This window comes from Zalophus californianus, chromosome 16 (genome assembly GCF_009762305.2).
Source record: "Zalophus californianus isolate mZalCal1 chromosome 16, mZalCal1.pri.v2, whole genome shotgun sequence".
In the NCBI taxonomy this organism is placed as follows: domain Eukaryota; kingdom Metazoa; phylum Chordata; class Mammalia; order Carnivora; family Otariidae; genus Zalophus; species Zalophus californianus.
In genome coordinates this window covers 5,977,260-6,001,544 of record NC_045610.1, presented here as the reverse complement: position 1 = coordinate 6,001,544, position 24,285 = coordinate 5,977,260, and the positions used below count along the sequence as shown (strand labels likewise).

The following is a 24,285-nucleotide window of genomic DNA, read 5'->3' as shown; positions in this document are numbered from 1 at the left end:
AAATTCTTCTGACATTTAGGAAGGCTCACTACAATGTTTTACAAAAGCTTCCAGAGAGTAGAAAAAGAGGGACCACCTCCCAGTGCATTTTATGAGGAAAGGAAAATTACAGGGCCATCTTATTAATAGAGTTGCAAAAAGAATATTAAAAAATAGCAAATGGAACCCAGCAAAATATAAAAGGCTCAACATGTAGCAATTAAGTTGGGTTGATTAGAGGAATGCAAGGGTGATCTAAGACTCAAAACTAATCAATGTAATTTATCACATTTCTAGAAACAATGAGAAAAAATCGATATGATTATTTCAAGAGCAACAGAAAAATCATTTGTTAAGTTTCAACGTACATTCCTGGTTAAAACTCTTAGGAGACCATAGACAGGAGGAAATTTTCTTAATCTGTCAAAAAGCATCCCCCGAAACCTATAGTAAGCAACACACTTAATGGTCAACTATTACAAGCCCTTCCCTCTAAAATTAAGAATGCATCAAGAGGCCACGCATACAACTTCTCTTCAACATCAGTTGTAGCCAGCACAGTAAGATAAGAAAAAGAAATTATAAGATTAAAGGACTGGAAAGAAAGAAATTACTATCACTAGTATTTTTTTTACCAATAACATGACTGTATATGTATGTATAAACATAATATTAAACGAAGCTACAAAATAATATTTGTCATAGGATTCTATTTTGGTAACGTCCAAAAATAGGCCAAAAGAGCTTAGGGTGTTAGAAGTCCAGACAGTATTTACCTCTGGGAGGGAAAGAAAAACCAAATGGAAGGGAGAAAAAAGGAAGAGCTTTAGGATTGTGGGACTGTTCTGTTTCTTGATCTGAAGATCTAAAATCCTTCTCGTGCTTACGTAGGTGTGATGACTTTGTGATAATTAACCAAGCTGTGAGCTTATGACTCATGTGCTTTCCTACATGTATGTTATACTCTGATAAAAGTTTATTTTTGCAAAAGAAAGAAATTCCATTAGGTCCCTTTGGCCCCGCCCACACCCATCTCTCCGCCTCCCTCCTCCTCGGCTCTCCTAGGTATCAAGCAGGAACCAGAGGCAGACAGCAGGAAGAAGCACCGACCAGGAACCCCAACTTCTTGGACTTTCACAGGGAGGTGCACGATCACTTGGAGCTTATAACCCCGGGAAAGCCAAATGCTCAGGATGCCTGGCAGTTAAGGGCTGAGTCGATGTGAGCACACTAAGCACAGACTCTGTACTTTAGTTACGAGTCATATTGAGATGGGAGCGGTTAATGATTTTTGCTACTCAGAGCTCTATCAGATCATGTCCTGATCAGGACAGTGAGGGGAGTGCAGAGAAGGCCTGAATTACTGAGCCTTGGGTCAAGCTGGATGGAGGAAAGCAGCGTGTTTAGGCAACGCCTGTCTTCCGGCAGACATTTAACCACCCACTCATGCTTCAGACAGGGAGGCGGGGAGGCAGGCAGGGGAAGCTGTGGTCAAGCTCTGAGCCTGAAACTGCCCTCTGGAGGAGGAGGGGAGGGGGCTGTGTGGTTGCAGGGAGGCAGGCGCTCCAGGGAAGGATGCATTTTCCCCACCCACCCTTGTGGCAGGTGGCTGACAGCTGACTGGCTACAGAGAGCCCAGGAGATTGCCACTCAGCCTGCCTGAGTTAGACAAAGACATGGGCCTTCATGACCATTCATGCTGTCACCTAGCTGGTAACTTCCCCAAGCCTCTCTTAAATTGGGATAATACTGTGCAACCCAAAGGGCTGTCATGAGTATACATTTCAGGATGTGCGGGTGACAAGGCGTCTGTCCGGGCAGGAGCTGGATGCTTCTGGTAGAGGTGGAGTCTTTCTTGCTGCCTCATATGTGCTTCTGCTGTGTCAGAAGCACATATGAGAAGGACAGAATGGTGTGGTGGATGGAGGGCCTGGCCAGGAACCCAAAGACCCGGATTCTTGCCCCAGTTCCTTCACCGGCTGGCTGTGTGCTCTCAGGAAAATCTACAGAAACCCTGGGGGGTCTCTGTTTCTCCTCATTTTTAGCAGAGTTAATGTTTAGAAGGTGCATGACCCAGGAGGGCTGTCCTGAGCCAGCTCAGGTGTGTTCTCAAAGACCCGCCCTCACGTGGGGCTCAGTGTCTCCACCATTAAGTTCAGCCATTCCGGAACACAGTTGTTAGGTCTCTGAACTAATATTTGGGGGATTTCCGCTCTTTACAACCAAAAGTCTTGGCTGGACCCTGCAGGCCCTGTGTCCTTACGGTCTGGACCTTTGCTAGTCTGAGGTTCCCCGGAATTCTACCCGCACAGGCAGTGTGCCCTGGGTAATGAAATCCAAATACACGTGCTCATGGTGGCAGGTCTGCCTCACTCCCTGATCATGCCGACTGACATCCCCCAACAGGTGTGGCCTCTGCTTGTTATAAAAGGCATCCTTCCCTCTATCCTTGCCCAGGGCCCTCTGGGGGAGGAGTCTCTGAAAAGCCGTTTCTGCCCATTCCTGTCCAGGAGGGGAAAGGTGTGGACTCCACCCTGTGAGGATGGTGTGTCTGACCAAGAGGAAGAGGGGGCTGGGCTTTGCCACATTGCCCTCTGGACGTTGTGGCCACGAAGGGTCAAGAAACGGAGAGCAACAGGCAGAGACAGGCTATCACCATTCAGAGGAGCAGGTGGAAACATCTCAAATGGCTGTGGGTGGAAAGGAACCTGGAATTTTAAAACAGAGGCTTCCCAGGGGCTGGCAGATGGTATCTCAAGAATATTACGACATGGCTTTCTTTAGGAAGCAGATCTATCCTGCATGACTCAGGGGACATTCTTTTTGATCCCAAGAACAATGGGTATATCACCAGGGCCTGCAAAATAGTTTTCTCTGCATTCCTTCCAAGGCATGCTGGAATCATTATATAACATTTTCTTCAAGATGCCGAGCCTTCTCCAACCCAAAGGAATCAACTCAGAAACGCATCCTGGGAAATGACGTGTTTGTCATTGGCAAACAGAACTCTATCTGGTTGACGTCCTTCCTCGCGGATCCCATGGCACCCTGTTTACCTGTTCATTATGCTCATGACTCCATATGAACTGTGCCTTTGCCTAAGAGTTTGGCATTAACTACTGTTTTACCAAGAGTGGAAGGGACCAGATCATCACTAAGCCTTCTGGGGCATCTCTGAATAGATGGACTCACCTGGAAAATGTTGGCAAAGTCTCTGAGGTTGAAAACATAGTGGAATTTGATCGCTGTGGGTAGGAACGTGGTGGCAATTTTCTGGTGGAAGGTCAGGGCCAGATTAATGAGCTGGGGGCTGGATTTCTGCAGGGCCACTGGGAAGTGTCTGAACGTTAGGTGCTGAGTCAAGATGGTGCCGTAGATGGAGGCCAGGGCGTCTGCTCCCGGGAAGGAGACGACGAACACGCTGAAATGACGCTGCCCAGGGGAACAGGCATGTGAGTTAGAGCATGAGTTAGAGTCAAAATCGCCTTCTGGGGATTTGGGTAAAATAATGAGGAATTCTTAGAAGGGCTTTGGATTCTATAATCTGGTCACATTTTTCACACTGAACCTAAACTTGGGTTGAATCTAAATGTCTGGAGGAGTAACAGGCTTTGGGCCTTTAGTTGAAGATGTCAGCAGGTAGTAGGAAGAGAACAGAACTTGAACTCAGAGCATGTGAGTCCCAACAAGTATTTGATACTGAAGATCCACATGACCTTAGGAGAGTCATTTCACCTCTCTGAAGTTTCCCTACTCTGAAGAAGGAGTGAAATCAGATGGACTCCATGACCCCTTCCAGCTCGAAAAGCTTCATGGCTCTGGGTCTAGGAGTATCTTTGTCCCCCTAGACATGCAAATCAGCATCCTGTATGGTTTGTCACTTTCAGAGGCTGGACAGGGGGAGGGCCAATGATTACTTGTCACTGAGTGATAGCCATCCTGGTAAGACAGAATTTATTCAGGATTCAGGACCTGAGCTCCTCCCATACCTGAAGCCGTGGGTTGATGGTAAAGCTGCCTGCAGTGGGGTTCATACAGGAAACATACTGGACATTCTTGATCTCCTTCAGGGACAGCTTGCTCTGATCATACCTGGAACAGGCAGAAACCACAGTGACAGATGGGTGAGGGTCCAGACAGGTAAGTGCCTTGTCAAGGTGAGGTGGGATGTGTCCTATCATTCATGTGTGTGGGTGGTTAAAAGAAGAGTCCAGAGGAGCGCCTAGGTGGCTCAGTCAGTTAAACGTCTGCCTTCGGCTCAGGTCATGATCCCAAAGTCCTGGGATCGAGCCCCGCATCCGGTTCCCTGCTCAGTGGGAAGCCTGCTTCTCCCTCTCCCACTCCCCCTGCTTGTGTTCTTTCTCTAGTTCTCTCTCTGTCAGTTAAACAAATAAATAAAATCTTTATTAAAAAAAAAGTCCAGTTCCATTGGTAGAGATTGAAAAAGAACAAGAGCTTAGGACCAAATCCTGAGGGGTCCAACATCTATGGGAGTAGTGTAGGAGAAAGAAACCATAAAGATGGACTAAGGGGTAGGGTAGAGATCCAGGGTGTATGGCACCCCAGAAGGCAAAGGAAACCAGTATTTCCAAAAGGAGAGAGCAGTCAACCGTGTCCAGTGCTGTAGAGAGAAGAAGAAAGACAGTGACCCAACCCACTGGGTCTGTTAGATCTTAATAAAGATAGAGTTGGGGGTGAGCAAGAACAATGGTTCAGTAAAGTAGAAGAAACAGAAACCAGGTAGTGGGGTGAGCAGTGATGGGGAAGGTGGCAAAGTGGAAACAGAGCAGAGAAATTTGGCTTTGTAGGGAGAGAGAACAGGCCAATAATTAGAAAATGATGTTTCTGAACACAATAGAGGAAATCTAGGTGAGTCTCAATATTGAAGAGAAGGAACTATTCAGGACTTGAGGGGCAGTTAACGCAGGAGGTGGGAGAGAGCAGAAGCAAGAAGCTGGTGATGGTTCAGCTTCAGGGAAGGTGTGTCAGGACCAGGGAGAAAGGGACGCAGGGGGAAGCAAGTAAGTTGTACAGATGTGGAAGCAAGAAACAAAGATGGCGCCCGTGGTCACCAGCGGAGGTGGGGTGGGAAGCTTGCCGACAGACAGAAGGTATGAAATAGCCATTGCTGAGAGTGGAAATGCAAAATGTCAAGGCAACAGGGCAGGATTTCCAGAGAGCTTCTACCGCCCACCTAAGTCCATCAGACCATGAGTCTGACGTAACACTTGTGTGCAGGGCTGAAGGGTTCCAGAACAGTCCAGGTGCTGGTGCGCACACTGCAGACGGCGGTATATGGCAGGCATCCCACAAAGACGTGAGGAATGACTGAAAGGCAACTCAGGTCACCATCACAACCATCATTCTCTCTGAGCTCCCTCTTCACACTGACCACTTTCTCAGCAACTCATTCAATGTGGGGCAGGAAGGTGAGCCAAAGTGGTCTCCAATCACGGATTTTTTTTTTTTTCTGACAAGTTCAGACTTTTTGCCAGGAACAATTATGCTGTTTCAAGAGACAATGTCAGACCCTGTGAGTTGTTCTGAAAGAGACAACGGCTGTTAAGGCCTGCAGACGTCTGCACACTCCATAGCGTGTGAGCTGTTCTCACTCCAGTACCCGCTCGGTGCTACGGGGCCACAGTGAGGGACAAGAGTGTAATTCTGCTCTGGGGGTTTGGAGAAGGTAATTTTTGAGATGAATATTGAAGAAAAAAGTAGTTTTTTTTTCCCCCCTTAGATGAGACTTCCCACGTAGGCATTAAAGCCCCTGTCTGAAGAACTCCCCAGGAAACAGAATCCCGTGAGGAATGTGGTTTGCCAAGGGGATTCTCATCTGGCACCAGCACTCAACTGTGGTTTGTGGCTCCAGTGGAACAGCCTTCAGCCCGCCCCCCGCCCCATCCTGTGGGCCCCAGGCCCTTTGCATGCATGCTTACCAGTGGCCATAGTCCAGATGCTGCCGGATGATGGTGTGGGGCTGCACAGTCCCGTAGGCGTCCACCTCGGGCATGTTCATGTCATCGATGAAATAGATAAGCTTCTTGTTGCCTGGGGGGCCATAATTTCTGCCAGCCTTCTTTTCTAGAGGCTTTTCCAGGACAGCTGAGGAGATGAGCCAGTTAGTGAGGGAGGGAGGTTCAAACCTCAGATGCCAGCACTGAGAAAGAACAGGTGTCAAGGACAAACAATGGTGCAGCGTGCACCTGCCTGCAAACAGCAGCAGTTACTACCAGATCCAGGACATTCTACAGGACCAGTGGTGATGCTGGGAATCAGCTGGTAGTGAGGGTGACTGCATCAACCAGGCATTCAACACCTTACAACATGCCCTGTGTCAGGTCCTTACAAATGCATATGACCTCATTGAATCTGTGCAACATCAGTGCACGATTAGTATTATCATCCCATTTTACAGATGAGGACACTGAGGCTCAGAAGAACAAAGGCACTTTTTTAGGGTGAAGCCAGGATACAGATCTGGAGCAGTTAAATTTCAGAGCCCAGGCTCCATCTATCATACTTGTGGTCCCCAGTTTTCTTGGCTTATAGAGTAGAAACAGAAGATACCTTCATGGTCTCAAGGCCTGGGACTCTACCCTCAAGGAAATCTACAAATAACTGGATCCTGGGTAGACCTGCTTCCTCTAGGTCAAACAGTACAGGAGCATGGAGGCTGTGGCTCCCACATCGGGGTGGGTGGGGGCCCCTTCCACACCTGGGGGATAAGACAGGAGCTACTGGATAGTTTGTCAGCAGAGGTCTCAGAGAGTTCACCTCCTGGGGTTTTCCCCGAGGGGGAATAAGAACAACAGCCCTCAGAGAATTTCCCAGAAGCTCCTAGCACCTTGAAGGGCTCTTCCGCTGCCTTCAGGTTATCATCAGGCTCCTTGCAGAGCAACTCCGTGCCTTTCTGGAGACTTAGCTACAGACTCTCTTCTGGAATCATTCCTTCACACACCACCACTGCCCAGCCTGATGGGACTTGTTGAGAACAACCTTAAGTAATGGAGTGGAGATCTATGTACTTGTTTTTTTCAATAAAGCAATTAAATATGTATTGCGAGAACTGACACTTCTTATTACAGCTGGAAGCTCTAAGAACCATCTGATTCCTTCTCTTGAGAAACAAGTGTGTAAACAAGGAGAAAGTGTCAATAGACATTTGGAGGTGACAGATAGGAAGACAAGTTCCTTCAAGAAGCCTGAATATTCTAATTTTCTGGTCCTGAGTTAAATTAAGTGTTTCAAATATGAATTAGATTTAAATTTAATTAGCATCCAATTAACATAGCCTATCAACCAATTAATCACCCAACACCTTTTTCCCCCCTAAAGATATAACAAGTATATACGAGATCTGTCAAGATGAAATATAATTAATGGGCTGCCAAGGACATGTTTTTGAGAACAGTCCTTCTAGTAGGAAATTCTCCTCTTGGGAGGACTTGTTTCTCCTCTCCCCAGAGCAGTGATATTCGAAACAACCCCTGGAATGAGGCAGACCCCTCTAATTTGGGTTGATTAAGCTCTTTATGCTTCTAAAGGGTTGTTGAGGAGAAAAGCATGTCAGTTAGCAAGAAGTGGGCTTGGAAGGCACTGGGTCATCCCAAAAGGATGATGTTGAATCCTCCAGGGAGGGAGGACTCCCTCAGGAAAGGCATATACATTTTTGATCCCTCCGTGACCAAGCTCTGCTCCAAGTCACATCTTGGATAGCATGGGGGTTAAGTGATTGTTTCCATGCAGAACTGGAGAAACAGAGGTGGATCTCAGTGTTAGCAAACAGGTTGGTGGTGAAGGTGCTCAACACGCGAGAAGTATAAAGAACTGTGATCCTCCCCGCATACTTCTGGGTTCTGCCTTGTCGTAAACAAGTCCTGACAGTCAAGCCCATACCTGCGCCTGGAGTTCATCTGCTCCATCTTTTTTTTTAAAGATTGATTGACTGACTGATTGATTGATTTAGAGAGCGTGAGCGAGCGAGCAAGCACAAGTTGGGGTTGGGGGGAGAGATAGAGAAGGAGAGACAGAATCTCAAGCAGACGCCCCACTGAGCACAGAGCCTGATGCAGGGCTTGATCTCACAACCCTGAGATCAAGGGCTGGACGCTTAACTGACTGAGCCACCCGGGCACCCCCATCTGCTGCATCTTACCCAGCTTCTCCACATGGACCAACCTCCCGTTCAGCTGGTAGCCATGTCCTACGTTAGCTGCCCTCTGCTTTTATTCACATGGTCCCTTCTGCAATATTTCAACACCATCGTGCATTCGAGGAGCGATTTCAGTTTCAAAGTGGGTTCCCATCTGTCCTCATTTCACTGTCTCCACGATGACCACCCTTTGCCCATCAGCTCTCACCTGCTAGCTACGACATTCTCCCAAATGGCCTCCCGCTCAAAACAGCAGACAGGAGTCCCCTTGCAAGATGTGAATCAGATCATGCCAGTCTCCTGCTTAAAACTCACCCGGGGCATCCCATCTTGCCTGGGGCAAAAGCCAGTCTGGGTACATCCACAAACCTTGTGTCTCTGTTTTTCTCTCTGATGCTCCCCTGTCCACTCTCTCTGCTCCAGCCATCCTGCTCTGCTATTCTCGCTGCCACAGGGCCTTTGCTCTGGCTGATGCCCCTGCCTGCAATCCTTTCTCCCAAAGGCCAGCCCAGCTTGTGCTCTCATTTCCATCAGGCATTTATCTGCTCAAATGCCGTTTCTCAGTGAGCTCTACTCTGCACAAGGGCCAAAGTTAACCCCTCACCCCCAACCCCCTGTGCCTACTTCATTGTTCTTAAAATTTCACTTAAAATGCTCTATATTCTACATATTTATCTTATGCATTATATTACCTCCTCCACACTATAAACTCTGCAAGAACAGGAATCATTCTCCTTCTCACTGTCCTAACCCCAGCACCTAGAACATTATCTAGCACACAGTAGAGTGTTCAAAAGACATTTAAGAAATGAATGAATTTTACGACAAACCCCATGAATGGCAAAGAAAGATACATCATCACCATTTTGTAACTAAGAAAACAGAGCAGAAGACATGAACAGACACTTCACCAAAGAAGAGATACCAATGGCTAACAGACACATGAAAAAATGTTCATCATCATTAGCCATCAGGGAAATTCAAATCAAAACCACATGGAGATACCACATTACACCAGTTAGAATGGCAAAAATTGACAAGGCAAGAAGCAACAAATGTTGGAGAGGTTGTGGAGAAAGGGGAACCCTCTTACACTGTTAGTGGGGATGCAAGTTGGGACAGCCACTTTGGAAAACAGTGTGGAGATGCCTCAAAAAATTAAAAATAGAGCTACCCTATGACCCAGCAATTGCACCCCTGGGTATTTACCCCAAAGACACAGATGTAGTGAAAAGAAGGGCCCTATGCACCCCAATGTTCATAGCAGCAATGTCCGCAATAGCCAAACTATGGAAAGAGCCGAGAGGCCCTTCAACAGATGAATGGATAAAGAAGATGTGGTCCATATCTACAATAAAATATGACTCAGCCGTCAGAAAGGATGAATACCCAACTTTTACATCCACATGGATGGGACTGGAGGAGATGATGCTAATGAAATAAGCAGAGAAAGTCAATTATCATATGGTTTCACTTATTTGTGGAACATAAGGAACAGCATTGAGGACATTAGGAGAAGGAAGGGAAAAATGAAGGGGGGGGAATCGGAGGGGGAGACGAACCATGAGAGATGATGGACTCTGAAAAACCAAGTGAGGGTTCTAGAGGGGAGGGGGTGGGGGGATGGGTTAGCCTGGTGATGGGTATTAAGGAGGGCACGTACTGCATGGAGCATTGGGTGTTATACAAAACCAATGAAACGTGGAACACTACATCAAAAACTAACGATATAATGTATGGTGACTAACATAAGGTAATAAAATAAAATTAAAAAAAAAAAGACTAAGCAAAAAACAAAACAAAACAGGAAACAAGGGCTAAGGCAGGTTGCATGCCTTGCCGGAATTGGGGTCCAGGTCTGTAGATACTGATTCTAGTGCCTCTTTCATACATTACTCAGGGAGAGAGCCCTTGGAAGCCCTCACACCCCAGTCCCTGTCTAGGGCTGCCCCGGCCATTCCTGCCCCATAGATTCCTCCAGGCTCTGAACTCAGAGCTGGGTGTCCATTCACCTGTGATGCATCACTAAAGACGCGGCTCTCTATGGGGTCCCTGGCAGGCATGTTATCACTGACTCCTCAGAGCAGCCCTACCACATATTAAGAATCTTTGAACAAACAAGAAAACTGAGGCTTAGAGAAAATCAGGGGCTCTATCCCAGGTCCCATAGCTGCTAAGTGGCCAAGTCAGGACTCTAACCCGGGTCACCTGGCGTAGTCGGTACCATGAACCATTTGAATACTCTCAAGACATGGCTTCTTCCTTTGACAATGCCCCAGTTTGGTGAACTCACTGCCTGACCACATTTTTGACAGAGATCATCAGCAGTTAATGATGTCTGACTTCGTACCGATTTTCCTTTTCTTGAAACTCTTTTCTTTCCACATCATCTAATTTTTTCATGTGTTAAGACATTTCCATTATTATTGGAAGGGCTTTGCAGTTTATTCTTTCCAAATGTAACATGCTCTGCATGATTGTAAAAAGAATACATATTCATGATGTAAAGATTAAAAAACAGAAAATCATAATGATGAAAGTGACAATTATCTGGGATTTGATCACCTCTCAGGAGCCATGAGTTTCAATATTTTGGTGCATTTTATCCCAGTCTATTCACTCTGTTCAATTTTTCCTCTACAAAATCAGAATTATACCACATATTCTGCTGTGTGCGCGCACGTGCGCGCGCACACACACACGCAATCCACGTATTGTCAACATTATATAACATATTCTCCTAAAACATGATTTTAATTGCTGCACTGTGTTCCATAATTTGGAGGTACCAAAATTTATGGGATGGTTTCTCTGTTGTCTGAAACGTATGTTGTATTCCATTTTTTTTATACTCTGAAACTACCTTTGCTCATCCTGAGCAGAGTGTCCTACCCATGAGGTGACATATCTTTCATGATTCATTTTGTGTCATCTCCTTTTTGAAAGACAGCAAGGCAGGTGGACAAGAGCTGACTACCTGTAATGACAGAAGTGTGATGAGGCTCCTGTGAGGTCGAGAGTCTGATCAGATCTTTTCTGGTCCTGCCCAACCTCAAACTTCTACTGACTAGGTTATGGAGAGTCATATTACATGAAGATTCAATGCCTGAATTCCTATCTAATTAGTGCAGTTAAGCCCTCAAATATTTGCTCAACTAATAATTTAAATCACAGTTGGATGATAAGAGAATTCCAAATTGTGAAGAGCATCATCTTTAGCCTCCTCTCGTTATGCTGCAAATATAAGCCCATCGATGACTCGGTCCATTTCTTTGCTTCTCCTTTTTCTCTTTCTAGACCATCCTGTCTATGGGTCACTGCAAATTCCTTTAGTTTTAAAAATTACTTATATTTTCTAAAAGAAGAAGAAGAGGCTTCAAGTATTTGAAGAGACATAAAACAGACCAATTAAGAGACTAAACAGGGATTCCAACATAATACAGGAAAAGAAACGTATTTGGACCCATCATCTAGGATGACACCCTTATTGTAACCAAATAAAAATGTATTGCACGCTGTCCTTTATGAACTGCCAACCTGAAATCTCAGAACTAAATCTGTGTTTAATTACAGCAACCACGTCATCCTGGATTACCGGAACAAATCCGCCTCTCACTTTGTATGAACAAAAATTTCCCAGGAGCTAAATTCTAAAGGGCACGTATTAAGGATACTTACAAAAGGAATATTAGGTTACAGAATGGGCATGATCTTCAACAGGAGATATAAAAGTAATTTAAAATGATCTTTTATCATCCTAACCCTCAACAAAGCCCAAGGGTGGATCATTACATTGTAACACAGGAAAGGGAATGAAAGCAATGCAATGGGTTTGCGGGGGTTGCAGGAGCTGAGGGAATGGGGATGTGCGTGGGTCCCTGCCTCCCACAGCGTGAGGTGTCAGCATTCTAAGTCAGCGCTTTGGGCAGCTGTTGGAGAGAAGTCAATAGAAATCTGACGTTTTGATGACTACCTGAAGGGCCTATTTTATTTACTATCAAAGGGAAAGATATCCATGTGCTCTAGATATCAGATGAATGGGAGCAAAGTTGGCATTCTATTATGGAAAGCGAGAAGCATGACTTACAGTCTTATTAAAGCAGAAAGCGGCTATAGCTTGATGAAATAAGACAGCTTGGCTATTAACTCATTGTGTGACTTTCAGGGAAGTCACTTAACACCTGTAAGCCTCATTTTTCTCATCTCACAAAAACGGAGACTATCAGATCTGTGATGGATACCATCTCCAAGTTCCTTCTCTTTAGTCATTTTCCAGCTGGGGTGGCCATGTTCCAAATCACTGGGGATCCTGGAGAGCTGTTATTTCCTGATATGGGCACTAACTCTCCCCTTCATCTTTTTCTTTTTTCCATTTGGAATGCAGATGTGATATGGCTGGAGCTGCAGCCATTTTGCCACCCCGAGGGAGCAGCTAAGAGAATAGGTATTATAACATTGGTATCATTGAGCCACTGATTTAGCATTAGCAACTGCCTACCTCAAGATTTCTTGTTGCATGAAAAAAAATCTGTTTATGTCATTACTGTCAGATTTTCTGCTGCATGCAGGCAAAGGCATTACTGACACTGTCTCATTGGATAGGGAGGGTTAAATGAACCAAAGGGGTAAGACCCTTAGCCCAAGGTTTGGCACAGTATAAACATCACATAAAGCATGTCCTTTATGTCCTTTAGTATAGTTGAAGTTAAACCCCCCAAACCACCTTTTTTGCTTGGGTTCCTTTTGTTTTGGCAGTAGGGCTTCAAAATTATTACATAGTATTTATAGATCCTTAAATTCAAGAAGGATTTGATATTATTATTGTTTTTAAAGATTTTATTTATTTGACAGAGAGAGACACAGTGAGAGAGGGAACACAAGCAGGGTGAGTGGGAGAGGGAGAAGCAGGCCTCCCGTGGAGCAGGGAGCCCAATGCAGGGCTTGATCCCAGGACCCTGGGATCATGACCTGAGCCGAAGGCAGACACTTAACGACTAAGCTACCCAGGCACCCGGATTTGATATTATTATAATAATAGCTTCCATTTACTAAGCACTTATTGCACGTTAGGACTCATTCTGAGTCTTTTACATATTTTATCTTGCTATTTGAGAACAAAAAGAATGAACTGTTGATCTGCTCAACAACATGGGCAAATCTCAAAATCATGCTGAGTGAAAAAAGCCAGACAAAAAGGAGTGCATATTGTAATTCCATTATAGACAATTCTAGAAAATGCAAACTGACCTATTGTGACAGAAATAGATCAGCGGTTGCTGAGGTATGGGCAGGGTGGAAGGGTAAGGGGGGGAAGGCACTTTCAGAGGTGACGGATATTTCAACTGTAGTGATGGTATCATGGGTGTGTAAATATTTCAAAACTTATCAAATTGTGTAATTTAATATGTGCCATGTGTTGTATGTCAATTATAACTCAATGATGCTTTTTTTAAAAAAGGGAAAATGTAAAAAAAAATTCTGCTACCTTTAGTCGGAAAATGGATAAATAGGTTGTGATTTATTCACACATTGGAATCCTGTACAGCAGTGAAAACCAATGAGATAGATCTACATGTATCAAAATAGACAATGGTTTAAAAAGTTGCTAATGGAAGTTACAGTGTGATATATATTTAAAATGTAACTATGACACAACAACATTATGCATTTTTATGGGTACATATATGTACAAGTGTAAATTTGCATCTTTTCATCTGTCTGTTTGCCATCTGGATGTCTTTGGAAAAATATCTAGTCATATCTTCTGCTTACTCTTTAATTGGATTATTTGTTTTTTGGGTGTTGAATTGTATAAGTTCTTTATATATTTTGGATACTATCCCTTTATCAGATATATTATTTGCAAATATCTTCTCTCATCCCATAGGTTGCCTTTTATTTTGTTGATTATTTCCTTCTCTGTGCAGAGGCTTTTTATTTTGATGTAGTCCCAGTAGTTTGTTTTTGCTTTTGTTTTCCTTGCCTTAGGAGACATATCTAGAAAGAAGTTGCTTTGGCTGATATCAAAGAGGTTACTATCTGTATTCTCCTCTAAGATTCTTATGGTTTCAGGTCTCGCATTTGGGTCTTTCATCCATTTTGCTCAGCATCACTGATCATCAGGGAAATACAAATCAAAACCACAATGAGCTATCACTTCACACCTGTCAGCATGGCTAAAATCAACAACACAAGAAACAACAGGTGTTGGCAAGGATGTGGAAAAAAAGAATCCTCATGCACTGTTGGTGGGAATGCAAACTGGTGCAACCACTGTGGAAAAGAACATGGAGGTTCCTCAAAAATAGAACTACTCGAGATTCAGCAATTGCATTACTAGGTATTTACCCAAAGGATACAAAAATACTGATTCAAAGGATACATGCACCCCAATGTTTTTAGCAGCATTATCTACAATAGCCAAACTATGGAAACAGCCCAAGTGTCCAGCAACTGATGAATGGATAAAGATGTGGTGTATATACAATGGAATATTACTCGGCCATAAAAAAGAATGAAATCTTGCCATTTGCAAAGACATGGATGGAGCTGGAGGGCATAATGCTAAGTGAAATAAGTCAGAGAAAGACAAAGACCATATGATTTCATTCATATGTGGAATTTAAGAAACCAAACAAACAAGCAAAGGGGGGGGGGGAAGAAAGAGAAAGAAATCAAGAAACAGACTCTTAACTACAGAAAACAAACGGATGGTCACTAGAGAGGTGGTAGGAGGGGGGATGGGTGAGCTAGGTGTTGGGGATTAAGGCACGTACTTGTGATGAGCACCCAAGTGGTGTACGGAAGTGGTGAATCACTCTATTGTACACCTGAAACTAATATCACACCATGTGTTAAATGGAATTTAAAAACTTAAAAAAAGGTTTAAGTTTGGAATGATACACATCAGTTTTAGTACTCAGTCACAGAGGGCAGGAAGGAGGATGGGCGTGGTGTGCTGGCTGTTATTTGCAAAGCTAAGATTCACTGCAAAATGACAAAATGTTAACATCTGTGAAATCTCGGTGGTGGGTACATGGGCACCTGCTATATTATTTTTTGGACTTTTCTGCATGCTTGAAATATTTCATAATTTTTAAAATTTCATAATTTTAAAAAACTTTAAAAAAAAGTTTAAGGAATTCTCCAGCTCCCTCTTAGCATCTAGCTCCCCCTGCCAGGGGCACCTGATATTACCAGTTTATTGTACGTCCTTCTGGAGATATTCTGAGTATATATAAGCATAGATATATGAGTGTGTGTGTGTATGTGTGTGTGTGTGTAATGAATATAACCAACAAAATATTTTTATTTATCTCTTTTTTGTTTTTTTCTTCAAATTTTTATTTAAGTTCTAATTAGTCAGCATAGTGCAATGATGGTTTCAGGAGTGGAATTCAGTGATTCATCACTTACACACAACCTCCAGAGATCATCACAACAAGTGCCTTCCTTAATACCCACCACCCATCTAGCCCATCCCACACCCACCTTCCTCCATCAACCCTGTTTGTTCTTTTTCTTTTTTAAAGTAGGCTCCAGCCTCAGTGCAGAGCCCAAGGCGGGGCTCGAACTCAAGACCATGAAATCAAGACCAGAGCCAAGATCAAGAGTCGGACTCTCAACTGACTGAGCCACCCAGGAGCCCCGTGTTCTTTACCTTTCTCTTTTTAAACACGACACATTTTGGAGCATACCATACACTCTGTGTCTTGCTTTTCTCATGCAACAAAGCTGTGGACATAGTTCCAACTCTGTTCATACAGAATGTCCTCATTCTTTGTAATAATGCTTAGCATTCTGTCACATGGATAATTAGGCTACTTCCCACCATTTGCCACTACAGACCAGTTAGAAATGCACATTTTGCACATCTGTCTGGGTGTACTACCTGCCCTTTGAAGCAGAATGCTTCACAAAACACATTCTATCTTTCTGTAATTACACAGGGTCTTAAGTACGACCAGCAATGAAAATACTCTGCTGCAAAAAGAGGCAAAGAGGGTTGGGGTCAGGAGGTGGGTGGGGGAATCTGCCTCTTGTCCAGGTCACAGCAGCTACCCTTGGAGTTCTTGCATCTCCTTTTTGAAATTTTCTATTTCCTCTTGGATATCAGCTTTCTGGCTCCCCCCTTTTCTAAGGGTTGTGGGCACCCTTTCTCTTGCCATTTTGTTGCCTCCAAAATGTTTTAGGCTAAGAAGCCAAAGAAACAAAGTTGTTTGGATTGTGACCAAAGAAAGCAGCAGGGGGTTCCCAGTAAGGGAATTCAGCATTTTTTTCAGAGTCAAGGGTATGAGCTCTGCTGCGTGGACTCTGGCATTTAGGGTGGCTCCCCTGGGGCTCTGGCTGACTCCCCAGTTCCTAGTTGCTTCTGGATGGGTGAGGTTAGAGATCCCTGCTTCATCCATCCCTAGTGTGGAGAGTGGATGGGACCAAGAGGCCACTGGGGAGTTCACAGGATGCAGAAATGTTGTGTCCAGCTGCAGCGAGGAGCCAGCATTATCCTGGGTCTATCTGACAGCAGTCTGACGCTTCTGGATAATTCTCTGTGTTCCAACAGGAGAGGAGAGGAAAATCCTCCAGGTTAGGGGCCCAGAATAAGAGAGAGAGGTCTGGGCAGTGCAGGCAGCTCATCTCCTTTTCGTTGATTATAAGTTTTTATTCTCCACTTAAAGTATTTTTTTACATTAAGAATCCTTATAATAGGATTCCAGAAAACAACTCCTCCAGAATCCTTGAATGGTCCCACCAATGATAATAGCACTAATAGCAAACATTTATTGCCATTTTCAAAGTATTTTCTTGCCAGGGAGGCAGTATTAACCTCAGGGTTAAGAGCGCAGGCTTTAAAGTCGGACTGTCTGGGTTCAAACCCAGGCTCCGCCACTTACTGTGTGGTCTAGGGTAGCTTATTTAACTTCTCTGTGCCTTGATGTTCTTATCTATAACATGGGGATGGTACAAGGACTTACTTCATGGGGCCGGATGGGATTAAAGGATTTAAAAATGTGTAAAATTCCAGTCTCAGGTTGGTGCCTGACACATACTTGGTGAGCGTTTGATACACGCCAGTTGTTGTTATTAGCACAGTTATAAGCAGCGTGAGAATTGCAGTGAATGGGGAGGGTTGATCATCTGACCGGTCACTGGACTCTAGGCTTACAAACGAGCACAGAGGCCTCTCTTCCCGTGAACAAGAAACTCTGGTGGGCAGACCAAACAGTGTTCTGACGTGAGCCAGCCAGGCATGTGAAGTCTGCTTACCACCTCCGGGTGCTGGTCGGCAGCTGGAAATGGGTCACGGTGGGAGTATTTACGCTACAGAAATTGGGATAGACTTTGTTGCTCACATAGACTTCAGATAATGGTGGACAAAACATGTTAAGTGCCTCATACCTTATGAAGAGCAAAAAAATGGCATATTCTTCATCTGCCTTCAGCTCAGGTCATGATCCCTGGGTCCTGGGATCAAGCCCCCACATCGGACTCCCTGCTCGGCGGGGAGTCTGCTTCTCCCTCTCCTTCTGCCCGTTCCCCTGCTTGTGCTCTCTCTCTTTCTCTCAAATAATAAAATCTTTTTTAAAAATGGCATATTCTTTGGTTATTCAAACAGAAGATGCTCACGTCACTGACAAACAAGTGAAGTCCTGACATGAGTCTCCAGCATTTCGAGTTGTCTTACTTGTTAATATTCATGTGCGAACTACAGAAGCTTGCTGGATTGAGACAGACAGTGTGGAACATTTAGGAGCATGACAGGGGATGCAGCCCAGAGGCTCACTTGATGGAGAGGTGGAGAGTGTCTCTGTTGCTGAGGGGCTCTGGGTGCCTGACTGCTCTGAGAGGCAGGGGGCAGAGAGTGGGGCCCCCAGCAGCACCCAGAGCTGGCTGGGATCCCGACCCTGGAAGAACTGGCAGGATAGTCAGGAGGATGGAAGGAAGCAAGCTCTACTCTCTGTGGGAGTTGGGGATGCGGAACGGTGCCAATACTAAGCTGGATGACTCCGGGGTTCTTGCTGGGAGGGGCCGTGGAAGGATGGGGTAAGTGACACTGGTCCAAGCTGAGCAAGAGGAAGTTGAAGTGAAACCTGTTTTGCAAGTCTGCTGGCCTGGATGTCGGGCAGGCAAAGTGCCAGGCTCACTTTCCATGTACTAAGCTATGGCTTCTAATTTCCCAGTGTGCAAATTCTGGTGCCCGGAATTCCTGACTGTCCGTGGTTTTGCAATGCAGGTGTGGCCATGCACTGTGGTCTCACATGCGAACCACAGCCAAGTTGCAGGGTGAGGAGTAAGAGCAGGGTGCCCCCCCCCCCCCCGCCCTGCCACTGCTCTCCTGTCGCCAGGAGCTTGGCTTGGGCACCTCTTGAAAAGGAAGCTGCTTCTAGGGTTCATGTGGTAAGTGTTTCTATACACAAGGAGACCCTACAGGTAGTGAGGGTCAAGGAGAAAGTGACTCTGGCAAGGGCAAAACTCCTTTTTCAGGGAGCCTCTGACTCTGAAGCTGCACCTGGAGGATCTGAGCCCACTCGGGAGCCCAGCACATCAGCTCCCAGTGAAAAGCACCCCCCATGTGCTCAGAAGACTGGATGCACCCCGCCGGCCCTGCTGCTTGATGGTGACCTTGGGTGATCGCGTACTGTTACCCGAGCCTCAGTTTCCCTGTCTATGAGACAGGAAGGGTGAAGGCAAAGATCTCTAGGATGCTTCCACAAGCCTGTGGCAATCCTTCACCGGGTGTCAGCTCTCTTCGGCATCAAGGTACTGAACACTGTTCTGTGTTGAACTCCTGGCCTGGGAGGGATTTGAGAGGCCAGGAAGGTAGGAGACAGGATGAAGAAAAGTACAGTGCTGAGGGTGCTGGAGGAGTGGAACAGAGGTGCCGCGGAGGAGAAAGGAAGAAAGGAGAGGCAACAGCAGAGTGCGGGCGCAGGGGAAGTCAGGCCGAACAGGTGCCCGATGCTTTGTTCCATTTCCACATCAGGGCACGTGGGCTCTCAGACACCCCCACCGCCCCTCCCCTCCCCTCCAGGCACTCCAGGCCCTCACCTTGCAGCATCGCCGACGTGGTGTAGTAGTTGAACGGCACGTTCTTCACCAGGTACTCCTCAGCGTCCAGGTTGGCCAGCGTGGTCCCCACCAGCACCGACTTGCCTGTGCCGGTGGTCCCCACCAGCATGACCGGCCGCCGCCGCTCCACGAGCCGCTCCAGGAAGTAGCACACCCGGATGGTCTCGCTCGTGTGCACCAAACAAGCCTGCAGTGAGAACCAGGTTAGCAGGCCAGGGGCTCATGGGAGAAACAGGTTCCTGGCAAAAACATTCTGGACCATTTCAGAGGCAGAGTGGTGCTGGCTCGCTACCTTGGGCAGGAGTGTCTTCCTTCATATGCACAGTAAGCTCATTCCATAACCTCATTCTCTGGGGGAGAGCACCCCCCCTCCTCTCTGCGGCCTCCCTATTGGGCTTGGAAAACTTCTGCCTTGCTGTCTCCCTGCTCTGCCCCCCAGGATGCCGGTGGAGTCTGGTAATCAAGTTACTTAGTCTTTGTGGGGGATCTGTGGCTTCCTTGCACCTAGGATTTCCTCTTGAAAGGCATGTAGCTGGGGATGGCCAGTTCCTGCAAGGTTAAAATGCTGGGACACTGATAGGAGCTGCCACGAGAGGTCCTTGGCGCAATTGTACATCCTCGGTCACTCAGCCACACTCACCTGCAGAGGCATCTCGGGGTCAAATTCAAACTGGGGGATGAGCTTGGACCAAGGCTCGAATTTCTTGGTCGCTGGGTCTATGTAGTAGTCAAAGATAGTTCCCTGGGAGGGGAACTTGACCGTCTTGAACTCCGTCAGCCACCACCTGCTGAACTCTGCCCGGTAGTCCACGAGCTGCCAACACAAAGCAGGTCAGGGGGCGAAGCTCTCCAGAGCTTCCGAAGCCTGGACAGGCTGCCCTGGCTTCAGGCAGAAGGTCAGGGTGGGGAACATGAAATGCTTTGCCTGATGGAGCAGCTTCTCTGGGAAGGATGCTGCTTCCCCGAGGATCAGCCCAGACAAGGCCCAGCGGCACAGGGGCCAGCCCTGAGTGGGTGCATGTGCCACTGCTTGACCACGTGGCTTAGCTGCCCCGGCATTGTGCATCTGAGAGTCCTCGCGGGGTGCGGGGAGGGGGGTGTAAGAACACTGAGGGGGGTGCTTGACCACAAGATGGGCAAACGCGGCCAAGAGCTCCTGAAGAGATAGATGGACCCCCATCCTCCCAGACTGCCGAGACTCAGCAATTCCAGGGTGGCAGTCAGGGACGGAATGAATAACATGGTGGCTGTTGACATCTGGGGGCATAGGTGGTGGGGTGAGAAGAGCCTCAGTCCCCTCATCTGTAAAATGAGCATCCTAGAAAGAGGACTTCTAAGGTCCCTTCAAGAGCTAAAATTTCTAAAATGTAGGAGCAGCAGAGATAAAGCTCTATTGGTCTTTCTGATGGAAGGAATAGGTAGAGATGTATAATTTACATGCATACGTATTAGATCACGAGCCCCTCAGGATAGGGCTGGGCAGCCAGCGGACTCATGATCTCATTGTGTCCAAGCTGAAACACACAACATGTATGCACATGTGTGCACACACACACACGCCCCCCATAACAGACCTGCTTACTACTGGCAATAAGCCCATTCTTTGAACAGATAGACCTAGGAAAAATCCCCAAAAGGAAAACCTAAAAAGAGACCCAGATTGGGCATTTTATTTTAAATTTTTAAAAAATTTTTTATTGTTATGTTAATCACCATACTTTACATCATTAGTTTTTGATGGAGTGTTCCATGATTCATTGTTTGTGCATAACACCCGGTGCTCCACGCAGAACGTGCCCTCTTTAATACCCATCACCAGGCTGACCCGTCCCCCCACCCCCTCCCCCAAATCCTTGAAGACTTTTAACTTTCTAGAAAAAACCTGGGGGTTCTAGATTCCTATGGAAAATCCGAGGCAGAGGCCACCTCTAGAACAAAGGAGGTTCTGTGGATCTTCTGCTTTCCCCACCTCCAGTTCCACCTTGAGCCCCTCGGTCAGTGAATCAGCCACGCCACCGGCCAGGCTGTACCAGCTCCGGCTCCTCCTCAGTATCCCGCACTTGACCTCACCTCCACTCCAATTGGACACCAAACACAAGGTCACCTCTGCTGAGTCAGCCGGCAGTGCTTTCTTGGTTCAGTTCCTTGGGCGTCTCTTCAGCAGTGACCTTCATGAAGAGGCCCCTTCAGACACCCCCATCGCCTTTGGATTTGGACAGTCCTGTGGCCCCCCATTCCTGCCCTTTGAACTTGACGACGCTGAGGTGCATCTGTATACTTTGCAGAAGAGTTTGGGCTGTAATATCGCCTCACCTGATGCTTACCATGCTCCAAGTTACCCTGGCTAGTACAAACTGCTCCTATTTGATATATGAAAAAACAAAAACTGAAAAGGATGGCCTCCAGAAGCACACGGAGGTGCTGCAAGTTGGACTCAGGTGTTTGGTCCCCCGAGCTGGTGCTCTCTGAGACATCGCTTGCTTCTGAGAGACCATTTCCCGGGATCCCAGCAAAGTATTTAGTGAGAGCATCCTTTTGCTTTTGGAGCTTCTACTCGGATATGGGTTGCATATTGAATTTCTCCTTTGCTTTAATGACAGCTTCACAAACACCAGCACCACCGCTGCTCCTGATGTGAATATTTTGGCCGCCTTCCTGTTTTTCTACTTACGGCACTCTTTCTGGGGTTTGGCTTGAATGCAGCTTGTGTTGGGGTCTTGGGCCTTCCCTGCTGCTAAAAGCTTTCTCCCTTGTCCTCTCCCCATGTGCTAGCATGGCGGCCTATGGCTCCAAGTGCTCCAGAGCCCAGGACACCTGGAGGGATGCTTTCTCCCAGGCCTTTTAAAAAGAGTTGAGTGGATTTATATGTATACTGCGATAGAAAAACTGACCAAGTGTCTTTGTCCTGATCCCCCACTACCTGCTAAGCACCAACACGGGGGAGAAGCCCAGCAGTGGTTGCTATCCGACATGTGAGACACTGAAAGGTCAGGGCATGCGTTTGATGGAAAGCAGTAACCTATGCCTTCTGGATCTCAGTATTTCAGTGAGACCTCGTCCATCCTGCTGGATTCCTTGCCTCAAAGGGGAAATGCAAAGCTGTCAAAGAAACAGTCCATGGAGAAGCTGCAAAGACTGCAAGGGGCAGTGTGAAATTCTCATGGGCATCTCCCCCTGCCCAGCGTCTGGCTCTGGCTCTGGCTCTGGAGATGGGGAGAGGTACACATCCCAGGAACTTGTGAGAGCTGATTTCTGAGTGTGGAACACCAAAGAACACGTCAGGGAGGGAAGGGAGGTAGGACGGATGCTAACACCCAGGGCCTGTGAGAATGGACAAGAAATTAATTGTTCATTCTAAATTCATTCTCCTGGCTCACCGCCATTTTGGATTCTAGAACACAGCTTTGCCCTAGAGGCTGAAACTTTCTACCTCTCTCCTCGAAAGAGCCTCCAATCAACCCAGACCAGAAAGAGTAAACCCTAACTCTCCATGCACCGCAGCTTGGTTTGATCCCTTGCGATGGGGGGGGGGGGTGGTGGTGGTGGTGCCAGATACTTGCTATGAAGCTGAGGATTTCTGGTACGAGATGACTACTAATAAGGATGTATGTGCACCAGCACAATTCTAAGAGCTTTGCACGTATCTTTCACGGACGATCAGAACAGTATCCCTTCCTGTAATCCTTACAACAGCCTTAGAAACTGGACACCGCTGTCAGCACCCTCATTGCCTTCGTACACAGGTGGGCGGTTAAGTGGAGAGAGGCGAAGCAGTTTGCCCAACATCCCCCAGATACTAAGTGGCAAAGTTACGATTCGAATCCAGAGTCCGTGCCCTCAGCCCCCACAGGACTGCCTGAAAGATGGAGTCGGCTGTCCAAAGCTGGCTTGCCTAACCTTGAACATGATGTTTCCAGATAAAGAACTTTTAATTTGGAGGAAACTAAGCCAAGAAAATGTCTGGGGAGGGGCGCCTGGGTGGCTCCGTCGGTTAAGCCCCTTGCTTGCCCCCTGCTCCAATTCATGCTTGCTCTCTCTCGCTCAAATAAATTCAGAAAATCTTTTAAAGAAAAGGAAAAGTCTGGGGATATGGGAAGGGTCAGGGAATGGGATGTCACGATATTCCAAGCCAACATCCCTACCTCCATACCCGAGGCTACAGCAGCCAAAACCGTGATAATAGTGATCTGGTTTCCTACCCCTAGATGTCAATTAACCTTTGGTCCACGTTTCTGTGGACAGCTTGGTGTTTCAGGGAATGGAGAAGAGCTCGTTAACTCTGGCCTGGTACAGAGTTGTCTGTGCTTGTTATGGAATGCTAAACAGATTCCTCCCTCTAAAGCTTCTATAACACAGCGTCATTCTATCAAACACGCATCACCTTGCAAAGTAGTGGACCTACACCGCCGTTTGTTCCGAAACGCCGCAACTCTCCAAGAAATCAGGATATATTACCAACTCCTAAAGCAATAGCTCAAAACATAGCCAGAGCTCATCTGTCTCCCTCCAAGAGGCCCTTCTCTGGGGGCTGATGTCTTTAGCTGAGCGATGGATGGATAACAAAAAAGTTTGATGCCTTCATGTTTTTTTTTTTTTTTTTTTTAAAGATTCTATCTATTTGAGAGAGAGAGAATGAGAGATAGAGAGCAGGAGAGGCGGGAAGGTCAGAGGAAGAAGCAGACACCCTGCCGAGCAGGGAGCCCGATGCGGGACTCGATCCCAGGACTCCAGGATCATGACCTGAGCCGAAGGCAGTTGCCCAACCGACTGAGCCACCCAGGCGCCCCTGATGCCTTCACGTTAATTCTGATATTTAGCTGTCCTCTTTTCCCAAATCTTTGCTGGAAGATCGGTTTTTGCCACTGTGGGCTTGCACGTGTTAACCACGGCATGTCCTCTTACCTGATCCTGGACCATTGCTCCGCCAAAAGCCCAGATGGCAGCAAACACAAAATACAGCTCGTAGGTTTCCTTGGGGCAGTCTGCAGGGATGTCCTCCTCGGCCAGGAGACATTCGAGAAGGTGGCACAGCATCTGGACCATGCTCTGCTCTGGGATTGGAATTATCTTCTTAAATCTGCAAA

The 24,285-nt window shown here is 46.6% G+C and overlaps 1 protein-coding gene across 2 annotated transcripts in view; it reads right to left on the bottom strand.

Annotated features, from left to right (window-relative positions):
• LOC113907915 (dynein heavy chain 9, axonemal) overlaps positions 1-24,285 on the bottom strand; it is a 231,140-nt gene that overhangs the window by 185,804 nt on the left and 21,051 nt on the right. For both annotated transcript variants that reach the window (XM_035724711.1, XM_035724712.1), the window contains exons 6-11: positions 24,104-24,278; positions 19,842-20,015; positions 19,181-19,388; positions 5,919-6,084; positions 3,969-4,071; positions 3,172-3,411 (exon numbers count right to left, since the gene is read on the bottom strand). In XM_035724711.1, the coding sequence (XP_035580604.1) occupies positions 3,172-3,411; positions 3,969-4,071; positions 5,919-6,084; positions 19,181-19,388; positions 19,842-20,015; positions 24,104-24,278 (1,066 nt within the window). The remainder of the gene's footprint in view (positions 1-3,171; positions 3,412-3,968; positions 4,072-5,918; positions 6,085-19,180; positions 19,389-19,841; positions 20,016-24,103; positions 24,279-24,285) is intronic.